This window comes from Heterodontus francisci, chromosome 44 (genome assembly GCF_036365525.1).
Source record: "Heterodontus francisci isolate sHetFra1 chromosome 44, sHetFra1.hap1, whole genome shotgun sequence".
In the NCBI taxonomy this organism is placed as follows: domain Eukaryota; kingdom Metazoa; phylum Chordata; class Chondrichthyes; order Heterodontiformes; family Heterodontidae; genus Heterodontus; species Heterodontus francisci.
This window is the reverse complement of record NC_090414.1, coordinates 25,775,368-25,788,018: the sequence shown is the minus strand read 5'-3', so window position 1 is coordinate 25,788,018 and position 12,651 is coordinate 25,775,368. Positions and strand designations below refer to the sequence as shown.

At 45.3% G+C, this 12,651-nt stretch overlaps 1 protein-coding gene across 1 annotated transcript in view; it reads right to left on the bottom strand.

The window, feature by feature from the left end:
- Positions 1 to 12,651, bottom strand: part of pola2 (polymerase (DNA directed), alpha 2) — a 32,555-nt gene that overhangs the window by 1,716 nt on the left and 18,188 nt on the right. The window contains exons 15-17 of the mRNA XM_068021505.1: positions 10,757 to 10,863; positions 991 to 1,050; positions 203 to 329 (exon numbers count right to left, since the gene is read on the bottom strand). Coding sequence (XP_067877606.1) covers positions 203 to 329; positions 991 to 1,050; positions 10,757 to 10,863 — 294 coding nt within the window. The remainder of the gene's footprint in view (positions 1 to 202; positions 330 to 990; positions 1,051 to 10,756; positions 10,864 to 12,651) is intronic.

The window sequence follows — 12,651 nt, the reverse complement described above, 5'->3', positions numbered from 1 at the left end:
GCCAGGCAGCAGACAGGAGAGTATCAGGGTGGATTTGAACTCTGAGATAAAAGGTCAGTGTCTAGCCAACTGTATCTCTTCCTGTTTTTATTCCAGCTGTGGTATATACATCAAACTGCACCGTCTGTCACACGCAGCCATTACCAGACTGACAGCAGTCACACACTGATAGTCACAGGCTCCTCAAGCAGTTTTTGCTCACCTTAATGAAATAGCGCAGCTCAGAGGGCACGAGTAAAACATCAGGAGTAACGGGGATCTGTGCATACAGCTGGAAACATTCGTAGTCTATGTTCATGTCTTCCGCAGGTGGATAGAGAGGATAGTAACTGAGAAAGTGGGGGGGGGAAGGGGGGGAAACAAAAAGGTCATCAGCCAAATATCCAGCAACCTTCGCTTAACAGAAATTCAAGCCTCCATCTGACCGTTTCCCTGGGCTAGTAGGCAAATGCAACCCCTGGTTCATCACTAAGGCACTCAGACTAGAAGGTCCTAGGTTATATCGCCAGTCTTTCTTTCTATTCATTCTCAGGATGTGGATGCGGGCCCATCCCCTCGTTGCCCCTTGAGGTGCTGGTGCTGGGCCGACTTCTTGAACCGCTACAGTCCACATGGTGAAGGTGCTCCCACAGTGATGTTAGGTCAGGGGTTCCAGGATTTTGACCCAGTGACAATGAAGGAATGGCCGATATATGTCCAAGTTGGGATACTGTGTATGTGACTTGGCTTGGAGCTCATGGCGTTCCCATATACCCCTGCATGGAATTAGCAATTCTCTGACAGGCAAAATTTGTGGCACTACCATTAGCCTTGTGCCGCACCACAGGAGATCCAGTGGTGGTAGTGGGGTGTGAGAACAGGAGGCGCCACACTCGCTGTCCAATTTCACACATCAAAGTGTGGGAATTTGGGTCGGGTAACGGAGGTCAGGGAGATCGGGAACCCCAACAGTTAGCGTCTTCAGGGAGAGGCTAAAAATGATTCCCTCACCTTCTCTGGGTCAGAATGTGCTTGAGGATTCTTGTAAATCGGTCCGATCCGCCCGGCGGGCTGAAGATGGAAAGATGCACATTGTTAATGGTTAAATGAGTCACTGGCTTCGTACGATTATAAACCCAAGACCACAACTTAACCTCGCAGAACAAACGAGGGGGCCAGGAATCATGGAAATTCCAGCACAAGTAACATTCGGTGCTAGCTCTTTGATTCTAATCCCATTTCCTGTGTCCTTTTTTTTTTAAGATTTAATTTTTTTTAGATTTAGAGATACAGCACTGAAACAGGCCCTTCGGCCCACCGAGTCTGTGCCGACCATCAACCACCCATTTATACTAATCCTACGCTAATTCCATATTCCTACCACATCCCCACCTGTCCCTATATTTCCCTACCACCTACCTATACTAGGGGCAATTTTTATAATGGCCAATTTACCTATCAACCTGCAAGTCTTTGGCATGTGGGAGGAAACCGGAGCACCCGGAGAAAACCCACGCAGACACAGGGAGAACTTGCAAACTCCACACAGGCGGTATCCAGAATTGAACCCGGGTTGCTGGAACCGTGAGGCTGCGGTGCTAACCACTGCACCACTATCAAATACATATGCAATTTCCTTTTAAATTATGTTTATCGCCACTAGTAAATTATTCCAAGCCTTAGCCCTCAAAGTGAAAAATAATAATCTTTTGTCCCGTTTTTCTGATAGTGAACAGTCCATGGCCACTGATACCAATCATTCGTACTGACCTTCTCAAACCTCTTGACAGCCTCCATTAGATCGCTTCCTAACCTCCGATTACAATGTTAAAATCCTCAAACTTTTTCAAGACTTTCTTCATATCTATAATCTCTATAACCTGCTCTACCACTGGGTGTTGGCAGTTATATGAGGCAATTGTTATGTTATGCAGTACTTCCCCTCTACGTTTTCCCAAATTCAGTGAGGTGCTGACAAAATACTCAAACTGCAAAGAGAAAGAAACTGTGGAACTTTACACAGTAGAAAAAGGATAAAAAAAACCTGCAGAGAATAGAACTATGAAGGCTGCAAGGGATAGCTCAGTACATTCTCTTCGGGTATCTGCGAGCCTCTGAACGCACGCGCACTCAATTACCAAGGCTCTGTATCCTTATGACCCTCTAAACTCCCATACCGAGGTACAAAAGGAAGAATATCATGCCTGGAGACAACAAACTGCTGAGTGACTCATTGGTGCCGTCCTTCAGATGAGACATTAAACTGAGAGCCCCTGTTGCCCTCTCAAGTGGATGCAAAAGCTCCCACAGCCACTACTGGGGAAGAGTGGGGAGGGGGTGTGAGCATTCGCCCCAGTATCCTGGGGCCAATTTTTATCCTTCAATCAACATCATAAAAAAAAAGAGATTATCTGGTCATTATCACATTGTTGTGTGTAGGAGCTTGTTGTGCACAGATTGGTTGCTGCGTTTCCTACAATAGTGACTACACTTTAAAAAGCACTTCATTGGCTGGAAAGCACCCTGGGACATCTGGAGGATGTGAAAGGCGCTATCGAAATCCAAATAGAGGTTTCAAAACTCACAGCAAGTTAAGATGAAGAGGACTCCCAACCATCTGCTTGGGAGTCTTTCCACTATGGCGAGTAATCGAGATCCCACTTAGGTCAATAAATAGAATGTGCATTGCTTATGGACATTTGAGGTGTCCGTTTGATTCAGCTGGTTGCACTGAGTGAGCAGATCATGTGTTCAAGCTCTATTAGGATATTAGCCCATAGTATAGGCAGGCACTCCGCTGAGGGAATGCTGCATTGGTGGAGGGGCTGTTCTTTGGATGAGATGTAAAACCAGGGCTCTGCACACATGTGCCAGTGGACAGTTTCAGTGGACACTAGAGATCCCATGCTGCTAAGCGAACAGGAGAGATTTCTCCCCATCTCCTTGCTGATATTGCTCATTACACCATACATGACTGGTCATTGATCTCACTGCTCTTTGTATTATCGTGCGGTGCCACATTTTCCTACATTACATAGAAAGTACAGCACGGAAGCAGACCATTCGGCCCAACTAGTCCAACACTAGCCTCCTATCACCATATCCTTCTATTCCTTTCTCCGCACGTGTTTATCCAGCTTCCCCTTAAATATATCGATACTATTCACCTCGACCACTCCCTGTGGTAGCGAGTTCCACATTCTCCCCACTCTCCGGGGAAAGAAGATTCTCCTGAATTCCGTATCGGATTTTTTTTTGTGTGATTATCACATCATTGGCCCCTAGTTTCAGTCTCCCCCACAAGTCTAAACTCTTCTACATGTCTACTCTATCAAACCCTTTCATAATTTAAAAAAACTCTAATCAGGTCATCCTTCAATCTTCCCTTTTCTCAAGAAAAGAGCACCAGTCTATTCAGTCTTTTCTACTAAGTAGTCACTGCACTCAAAACTAATTAATTGAATTGTCAAGTGTTTTGGGATCTTTCCAAGAGGCTTGATACGATACCGTGCCTTTCAGCTTAACAACACGATTCACTGCTGTCTGACATAAATCTAATGCTTTTCAGGAGAAGTCTATGGGGAACTTCAGCTTTAGACAGCAGAGTTATGTTCATTTCAGAGACACTTGGTTTGAGGAAGAGCAAAGCCGGGCCTGTTCATTTTACACCTAAAGGCAAGGCTTTGTAACTCGAAGCTGCCCGGAGATTTTAGTTAATCCCCAGCCCAGATGCAGGAAGAAACTGCTTGAGGATGGATGGAGCCACCTCTCCAGGAATAGCTACTCCGGAAGTTTGTTACTCAAGTTAACACATGTCAGAAATGTCATTAGCACAATTCAGAATACTGGAATGTGATGGGGCTTCCATCTTGCGGAATGCTGGAATAAACAGATATGCTGTACCATCCCAGGACTTCCAGCTGTGCAAGGGAATCAGGAAAATGAGAAATCTCAGTTTCCTGGCTGCAGTTCTGAAGTGGAGCTGCACAGATGGCTGTGGGTAAAAGGGTGTTACCCACCCATACAGACCACAGGATCCCAGGCTTTATTCCTGGTTGCTACAAGTAAGCCAATCTCAGCCTTCCTCAGTGCCTGTCAGCTGGGTGGGAGGAGGGAGGGAAAAGAGCGAGGATTTAGTCAGGATTGCTGACTATTAAAGTTAACCATGGTTCAGTGGTTAACACTGAGTAAGGTGGTCGTCAGTTCGAGCCCCACAATCCGGGCCGACATTCCCAGTGCCAGTACTGAGGCAGTGCTGCACTGTTGGAGTTACAAGATCCCACTATTGGAAGAGCACAAGAGTTTTATCCCTCAAGCAACATCAAGCAAGTTCTCCTCCGAGTCACACAGCATCCTGACTTGGAACTATATCGCCGTTCCTTCACTGTCGCTGGGTCAAAATCCTGGAACTTCCTTCCTAACAGCACTGTGGGTGTATCTACCACACACAGACTGCAGCGGTTCAAGAAAGCAGCTCACCACCACCTTCTCAAGGGCAATTAAGGATGGGCAATAAATGCTGGCCTAGCCAGCGACACCCAAATCCCATGAATGAATAAAAAAAACCAACAGATTATCTGGGCATTATTATATTGCTGCTCGTGGGAGCTTGTTTTATGCAAATTGGCTGCTACATTTTCTACATTACATCATGACTACATTTCCAAAGGACTTCACTGGTTGTAAAACACGGAGACATCCTGAGGAGGTGCAAGGCGCAATATATATGCAAGTTTTTCTATCCAAGCCCAATCCTGTCTTCACCCTGTGTACACGTATATATACACATACGATGCACCTGCACACACACGTCCCCTCGCTCCTCAACCAAAGCAGGGAAGTTGAGGCAGCGATCACGGGTGGATCTTCTCCCTCCCCAATCAACCAATTCAGCAGAGACCAAGGACTGAACACTGGATCTTGCTGGCCAGTGTGGCTCAGAGATGGTGATTTTATCAGTGACCAGGGTGCCCTTGATGAAATACATAACCAGTGCCAAACAGATTCCTGTAAAAAGGAACCTGGATCGATGTTTGTTCAGAAGTGGAATTGAATACAACTGTGATATGAATGATAAAAACACAGACTTGCCACTTCCAAAGCACCTTTCGCAATCTCAGGCCATCCTAAAGTGCTTTACAGCCAATGAAATACTGTTTTGAAATGTAGTCACTGTTGTAATGTAGGAAATGTGTGCACAGCAAGCTCCCACAAACAGCAACTGTTAATGACTAGATTACCTGTTTTAGTAATGATGCTAAACATAGGTCCTAGGACACCATGGAGAACTCCCCTGCTCTTCCAATAATGTGGGTATTGTATGATTTTCCTCCAAAAGGAGGAGTTTAGAGATCCTTCAAGACATGGATCAAAAGATGGGGAAATGATTAGAATAATCACACAAGGGCTCTGCATGGAGTGGGCTTGATTGGTTTGTTCTCCTTTCGGACTTCACCTTCCACAATTGTTTTACATTCTGGTAAACAGAATGCTCCCCTTAACCCCGGAAGAGAAATAAATGCTGCAGGGAGGCCCATCGCCGGTGGGCCAAGAGCTGTTAATTAGGCTTCATTCCCTTACTGCAGGGTGTTTCTTGGTGGGATCATCTTCATTGAGTTTGCTTCGGGGATGTACGGTTCAGAAATAGTTCCCTTCCCCTTCCTGCTTCTCCTTTAATAATAGGACATGAACTCTGGTGAATTGAAAAATAAAGAAAAGGAAAGTGCTCTCCCTGGACTACCGGGACCACTGTGTCTCGGGGATGATGCCACTTTTGTGACGAGTTAGCTGAGCCGAGCCACGGCAATAAAGGCACTACAAGCAGCATTAGTGACCCTAGGCGCAGATGGGGTATGAGACAGAGGTAAACTGGGGGGTTGGGGGTGGGGGGGCGGGGGGGGGGGGGGGGGAGGCGAGGCGTGAGGGTTAGGGAAAACAAACCAGCCAGGACTCCTGCTACTGGTCACTATCCAGTGACCCCTGCTGGAAGGTATATATGTGGACATCTGGCAAGGACAGGCTCAGCTCTGATGCTCTCCTGCCTCTACACGTCACACTTCTTAATGTCAGAGTACTTAAAAAAAAAGTGAAAAGGGCATCAGTCTTTTGTCTATAGTCAATTACAGGTTCATTTCTACAGGTGAGGGAAGGTTTCAGATTAAGGTGGAGCCAGAAATTTACAAGCACTCTGCGTAATCTTGCCAACAATTAACCTGCAACTGACCTCCAGACCTACTCAAAAGGCCACTACCTGACCCTCAAAGGCAGCTGAACTCGATCACTGAGCTGCAGATCCCAGACTATCCGGAAGGTCAGCTAGCAGATACTGGTGACTCTCTTTCAACCCCCCACCCTCCCAGTCACACCACAACAGCACAGGGGTTGTCTAGAACGGAGATCGCAGACTCCAATTCAACTTTTAATCGTGAGAGGATCATCCCACGGCTCATCTCTGCTTTCTTTCAGCAACAACATTAAACTGTCAATAGGAGGCTGGAAACAAACAAGCCTGTTGAAGAGCCCAAGGGTTTTGTTAATGCAATGTATTACCAGACTCACAACACCATCAATTATAAGCTTACTGCAGATTGGAAAGGTCAGGCTGGAATTGGCAAGATCTCAACATTAGTCATGTTGTGGTGGCAGTTCAGCTCTTTCTGCATCTGTTTCCAATCATATTCTTGTTACTTTCCTGAATATTTTTGCTAATTTAAGACAGCAGGACAGTTTGACATTGCAGCATCAGCTATTTTATACAAACACCGGAGAAGGGCAAACAAAGTCAACAATTAGGAGCTCGATTATTTCAGAACCAAAACTATTAAGGCTTCTCCTGCCAATCTCTGAAACTCCAGGTTGAGTCACCAGCAGGTTCAGTGATGCAGTTGGACTGCACGCACCACAAGGTCCCAGGTTCAGACTCTGGTCAATATCAAGCTTGCTCACTTCAGCCAGGGTGCTAATTGATCTCTGCACCCTGGACTAGGAAAGCGACAATCAATCAATCAGACAGGGGCTGCTCCCACCAAGCGATCCTGCCTGGAAAGCATGTACATGAGTGAACACCACTGCACGAAGACAGGATGGTGCTCGACTGTCACACCCTGACTCACAGTCTAGGCCTTCACAATGAACAGCCGCTTGGGCAAGGTAGTGAAGGCAGCTGACAAACGGTAACCACCACCACCCCATCACTACACTGACAGCTCCTTCATGACAGACAGAATGTAATTGGAGTGCACAAAGGGAAAACCCTTCCCTATCTGTTAAATATTAGGATCGTGAGTTGATTGCTGCTGTCTAATGTGAGGAACTTAGATGGTGTCATCTTGACTGGATTATTGCCTTGTAATTTATTTATAATGAAGTTGATCTCCTCCAAATTGACCTTTGGAAGATTAAATCTGACAATGATAAGTTGAATGGATGAATCTGAATAGATCAGGATGCTTGCTTACATCACAGGGGTGTCCAATCACCTTTTATTCACAGGGTCCTGAAGCCACTTTTACCCGAGAGGCTTTTAGGACTGCAGTGCTTGTTCCCAAGATTAGGCAACTAAACCTGGTTCTCTGATCCTGACAGGAGAATCAGAGATCCGTTGGAAACTGAGGGGGAAGGGAGGAAAATCAGCCAGGGGTCCCCCCACTTGATTGCCTTTCCAGAAGCCCCTGCTGTGGAGGTATGCGAGCAGGCGTAACCATGCACACGCGAGACGAGGGCAGAATTGCCCTCCCACCCAGAGGGACTGCTGCCAACACTCACTACCCAGTCTCTCACACAAAGTCTGGTCGCTCAGCCATGGCGGGCAGCCAATACCCATTGAGCTTTAACCCGCCAAGAGTGAGCACCTTCGGGGGAATTCAGGCAGAAATGTGAGCAAAACACAGCTAATGTAAACTTGCCCTAACAAATTAAACCTCACCATTGGAGACATTCTTCACATACTTCAGATTTTTAAGAGAATTACTACATCTGACTTGCTGCTCTCCCTCAAGATACCTGCATTAAAGATGCTAATTTGTTCAAAAAAAAAGTCCCTGGTGACACAAGCTACAAGGTTAACCTTTTAATGGCATTCCCTCACACCACCGATAAAATACATTAAACAGCTGCAATATCCAAGTTGCACCTCTAAACAGAGCAAGGCGGGACACAAGAATGTGGTAAACAGGCGAGGGCTGCACAGCCAGAGTGCCCCACTGCAGGATCGTAGGGATCAGAAAACCCAGCTGCCAAAATGGCAACTTTCCAAAAATACTCTGGCCAATTTTGGCTTAATGACTGTCATAACTTACCCAGATGTTAAAAAGAAAGAGAAAGGCCCCAAGTAGTAAACTTCAGCCAACATGGACTCAGAAGGGAAAAATCCTGCCTGACTAGACTTTTCGACTACTCTGAGTAAGTTACTGTAACAGATCCAGGGTCTGACAAAATTATATGTTCCTTCCTTTATTCTTATACACACACACATATTAAAATTCTTACATATAGGGCACCCCAAACCAAAAATTGGCCACGTAGTTGATAGCGAAGAGGATAGCCGTAGATTCCAGTAGGATATCAATGGTTTGGTTGAGTGGGCGGAAAAGTGGCAAATGGAATTCAACCCAGAGAAGTGTGAGGTAACGCATTTGGGGAGGGCAAACAAAACGAGGGAATACACAATAAACAGGAAGATATTGAGAGGGGTAGAAGAAGTGAGAGACCTTGGAGTGCATGTCCACAGGTCCCTGAAGGTGTCAGGACAGGTAGATAGAGTGGTGAAGAAGGCATATGGAATGCTTTTCTTTACTGGCCGAGGTATGGATTACAAAAGCAGGATGTGATGTTGGAACAGTATAAAACACTGGTGAAGCAACAGCTGGAGTATTGCGTACCATTCTGGTCACATTACAGGAAGGACATAATTGCTCTGGAGAGAGTACAGAGGAGATTTACAAGAATGTTGCCAGGGCTTGAAAGTTACAACTTTGAGGAAAGATTGGATAGGCTCAGGTTGTTTTCCTTAGAACAAAGGAGGCTGAGGGGTGACTTAATTGAGGTGTACAAAATTATGAGGGGCCTAGATAGAGTAGACAGGAAGGACCGGTTTCCCCTAGTGGACAGGTCAATTACCAGGGGGCACAGGTTTAAGGCGATTGGTAGAAGGATTAGAGGAAAAGCTTTTCCACCCGGAGGGTGGTGGGTGTCTGGAATTCACTGCCCGGATCGGTAGTGGATGCAGAAACCCTCAACTCATTTAAAAAGGTACCAGGACATGCACCTGAAGTGCTGTAACCTGCAAGGCTACGGACCAGGTGCTGGAAGGTGGGATTAGATTGGGCGGCTAGTTTTTTCAGCCGGCGCAGACACGATGGGCTGAATGGCCTCTTTCTGTGCCGTAACTTTTCTATGGTTCTATTTTCTTCACGATTTCTAGTCATGATACTGTGCCAAATTGTACCATAGTAACTTGCTGTCAACAATGGCCAATCAATTTTGCTGTGAAGTGTCACGATGTAGCTGCAGATTCTCACCTCTCAGTAGCCCCGTGGAATGAGTTTCTCAAGCATCTCCCTCAACACCACCACCACCTTATACACAAAAAGCCTTATTTTCATCAACTGACCATGGGCAATACGTCAACAATTTACTAGAGTAGTTATATTGATAAATGTGTATGGAGAAATTTATAGCAAAGGAGGAAGCCATTCAGCCCATTCTGTCTGTGCCAGCACTTTGCTTCAGCAATCCAAAAACCAATCTCTCACTCTCTCCCCATTGTCTTGCATCTTTCTCTGCTTCTATTATTCATCTAATTTTCCTTTAAAAGAACTATAATCCCCGCCTCAAACACTGTGGCAAAAAAAAAATTACATGTTCCAAAATCCCTTTGTACAAAGTCATTTCTTTCCACTCCTCACCCTTAGTAGTAACTTCATATCGATAAGCTCTCATCCTTGACTCCTGGATCAAGGGAAATAAAATTTGACACGTAACCTCCTCGTCTGTCAAATGCCCCACCCACAATATGTCACAGGGGTACTTATTTCCCACTGAGCTCTCCCTCCATCTCCAAGCACTGTTCTTCCACTAATCCTATTCAAAAACTTGCATTTACATATCACCTTCAACACAGTAAAACATGCCAAGGCTTTTCAAAAGAGTGCTATCAGACAAAATTTGACAAGTCAAAGAATGTGACCAAAATTTTGGTCAAAAAGAGGTTTTAAGGAGCATCTTAAAGGAAGGAGAGAGAGGGAGAGGGGTTTAGGGAGGGATCCCTCCCAAAATTTGGGTCACATTCTTTGACTTGCTGTCAAATTTTGTCCGATAATTGAGCCTAGACGGCTGAAGGCACAGCCCTCAATGGTGGGATAATGAAAATAAGGATGCAAGGGAGGTTATAATTAAAAGGAGCACAGAGATCTCGGAGGGTTATGGGGCTGGCAGAAATTACAGAGATAGGGAGAGGGGCGGGGCCATGGAGAAATTTGAAAACAAGGATGAGAATTTTAAAATTGCTGGACCGGGAGCCAATTTAGGTCAGTGAGCACACGGGTGATGGGTGAAGAGAACTTGGTTTGAGTTAGGAACAGGTAGCAAGAGTTTTGGATAAGCTCAAATTTATTTGGGTTGCAAGGTGGGTGGCCGACCAAAAGAGCACTGGAAGAATCAAGTCTGGAGGGAACAAAGACATGGACGAGAGATTCCCCAACGGTTAAATAAAAATTCATGAGACTCGGTAGTGCATTTCCAGCTTAGTTTTAAATAATGCAACTAGCTGCCAACATACCTGTTAATCTCCTCTGCACCCATGTGAAAGAGAACATCGGTCGATGTCACTCCAAAGATCACCCCGTTGATATTCAGTGTGCAGGGATCAGAGACAAAATGGACTCGCTGTCAAAAGAGGCAAATACACAAGATGGATCAAAATCTTTACTGCTCCTCCTGCTGTCTCAGTATTATTCCCTCCTGTCCTTCTTCCGACCCCTAACCGGGGTACACTTCCACAGGCACCAGGCTCCTCTCTGGCAACTCATCCATTGGCCATTATTTATATTCGAGTCTAGGTGGGATCAAGGATTAATAAAAACCCTTGTAAATCAATCCCCCTGTGCAGTTTTCCTCCTCATTTATTCTCCTCCTCAGCTGACCTAATATTTTGTATCTTCTCCTTGCAACCACTGTTATAAATGGAACAATGATTCAGTTCCTTGGACTAACAAACAGTTTGGATGAAGTGATTTATCTTACAGAGTATGCACAGAAATCAAGGACACAAGCACAACATTGTCAGCCTTGATTCAGTTGGTAGGATTCTCACTTAAGTCAGAAGGCTATGGGTAGACTTTCCACTCCAAAGACTTGAACACACACACACACACAAAAAAAAAAATCTAGGCTGACACTCCAGTGCAATACAAATGGAGTGCTGCAGCGTCAAAGGTGCCACCTCTCGGACGAGACGTTAAATTTCGTCTACCCTCTGGATGTAAAAGATCCATGGCACTATTCCGAGAAAGAGGAGAGTTCTCTCTGGTATCCTGGGCCAATCTTTATTTCTTCATTATCACCAAAAAAAAAAAAATGATGATCTGGTCATCATCAGGTTGCTGTTTGTGGGAGCTTGCTGTGCACAAATTGGCTGCCATGTTTTCTACATTACAACAGTGACTACACCTCAAAAGTACTTTATTAGCTGTGAAGCGCTAACGTCATAGATGGTGCTATATAAATGCAATTTCTTTACCAGATTCATGCAAGATTACAGATTAGAAGATTCCCCCCTTCCATGGATTGGTGGGCGTGGAACAGAATTGCGTAGAAATTACAACAGTGAAACAGGCTATTCAGCCCCACCAGTCCATATTGGTGTTCCTCCTCCACACAAGCATTAGGTCTAATCCCATCAAAAGTAGGTTTGAGAGGTGACGTGATAAATCTCGACACAGGGGGCTGAGGACGCAGCATGTGTGTTCACTTCTGCAACCCTCACTTCAGGAAGGACGTCAAGGCCTTGGAGAGGAGATTTACTAGAATGGCCCCAGGGATGAGAGACTTCAGTTATGTAGAGAGACTGGAGAAGCTGGTATTGTTCTCCTTCGAGCAAGTTAAGGGGATATTTAATAGAAGTGTCCAAAATTTTCAAGTTTTAATGAAGTAAGTGGAAGTAATTCTTCACTGCCTGAAGAATCGGTAACCAGAGGACAGATTTAATGGCAAAAGAACTGGAAATGACATGAGGAAATTCTTTTCTTATTAAATGCAGCGAGTCGTGATCTAGAATGCACTGCCTGAAAATGTGGTGGAAGCAGATTCAATAGTAATTTTCAAAAGGGAATTGGATAAACACTTGAAGGGGAAAAATTTTCAGAGCTATGGGGAAAGAGCGGCGGGGGGAGTTTTCAAAGGGACGACACAGCAGGCACCGAATGGCCTCCTTCTGGGATTTTATGACCCTAATCTGAGGGTGGAGGGTGGGAGAAAGAAAGGGTGGCAATGTTTGCATCATAGACGGACAGCTCAGAAGATTTATAATTCAGAGTTCTGGCCACTACCAAGGCAAATCACCACAGGCCAACTTCCACCGAGTGATCAGAGGCATTGTGGAGTAGGTCACTACCCACTATGTGGGACTTAGACTGGGAAAAACTAGAGTCAGGAGTAAGGAACTGGCCATGTTCT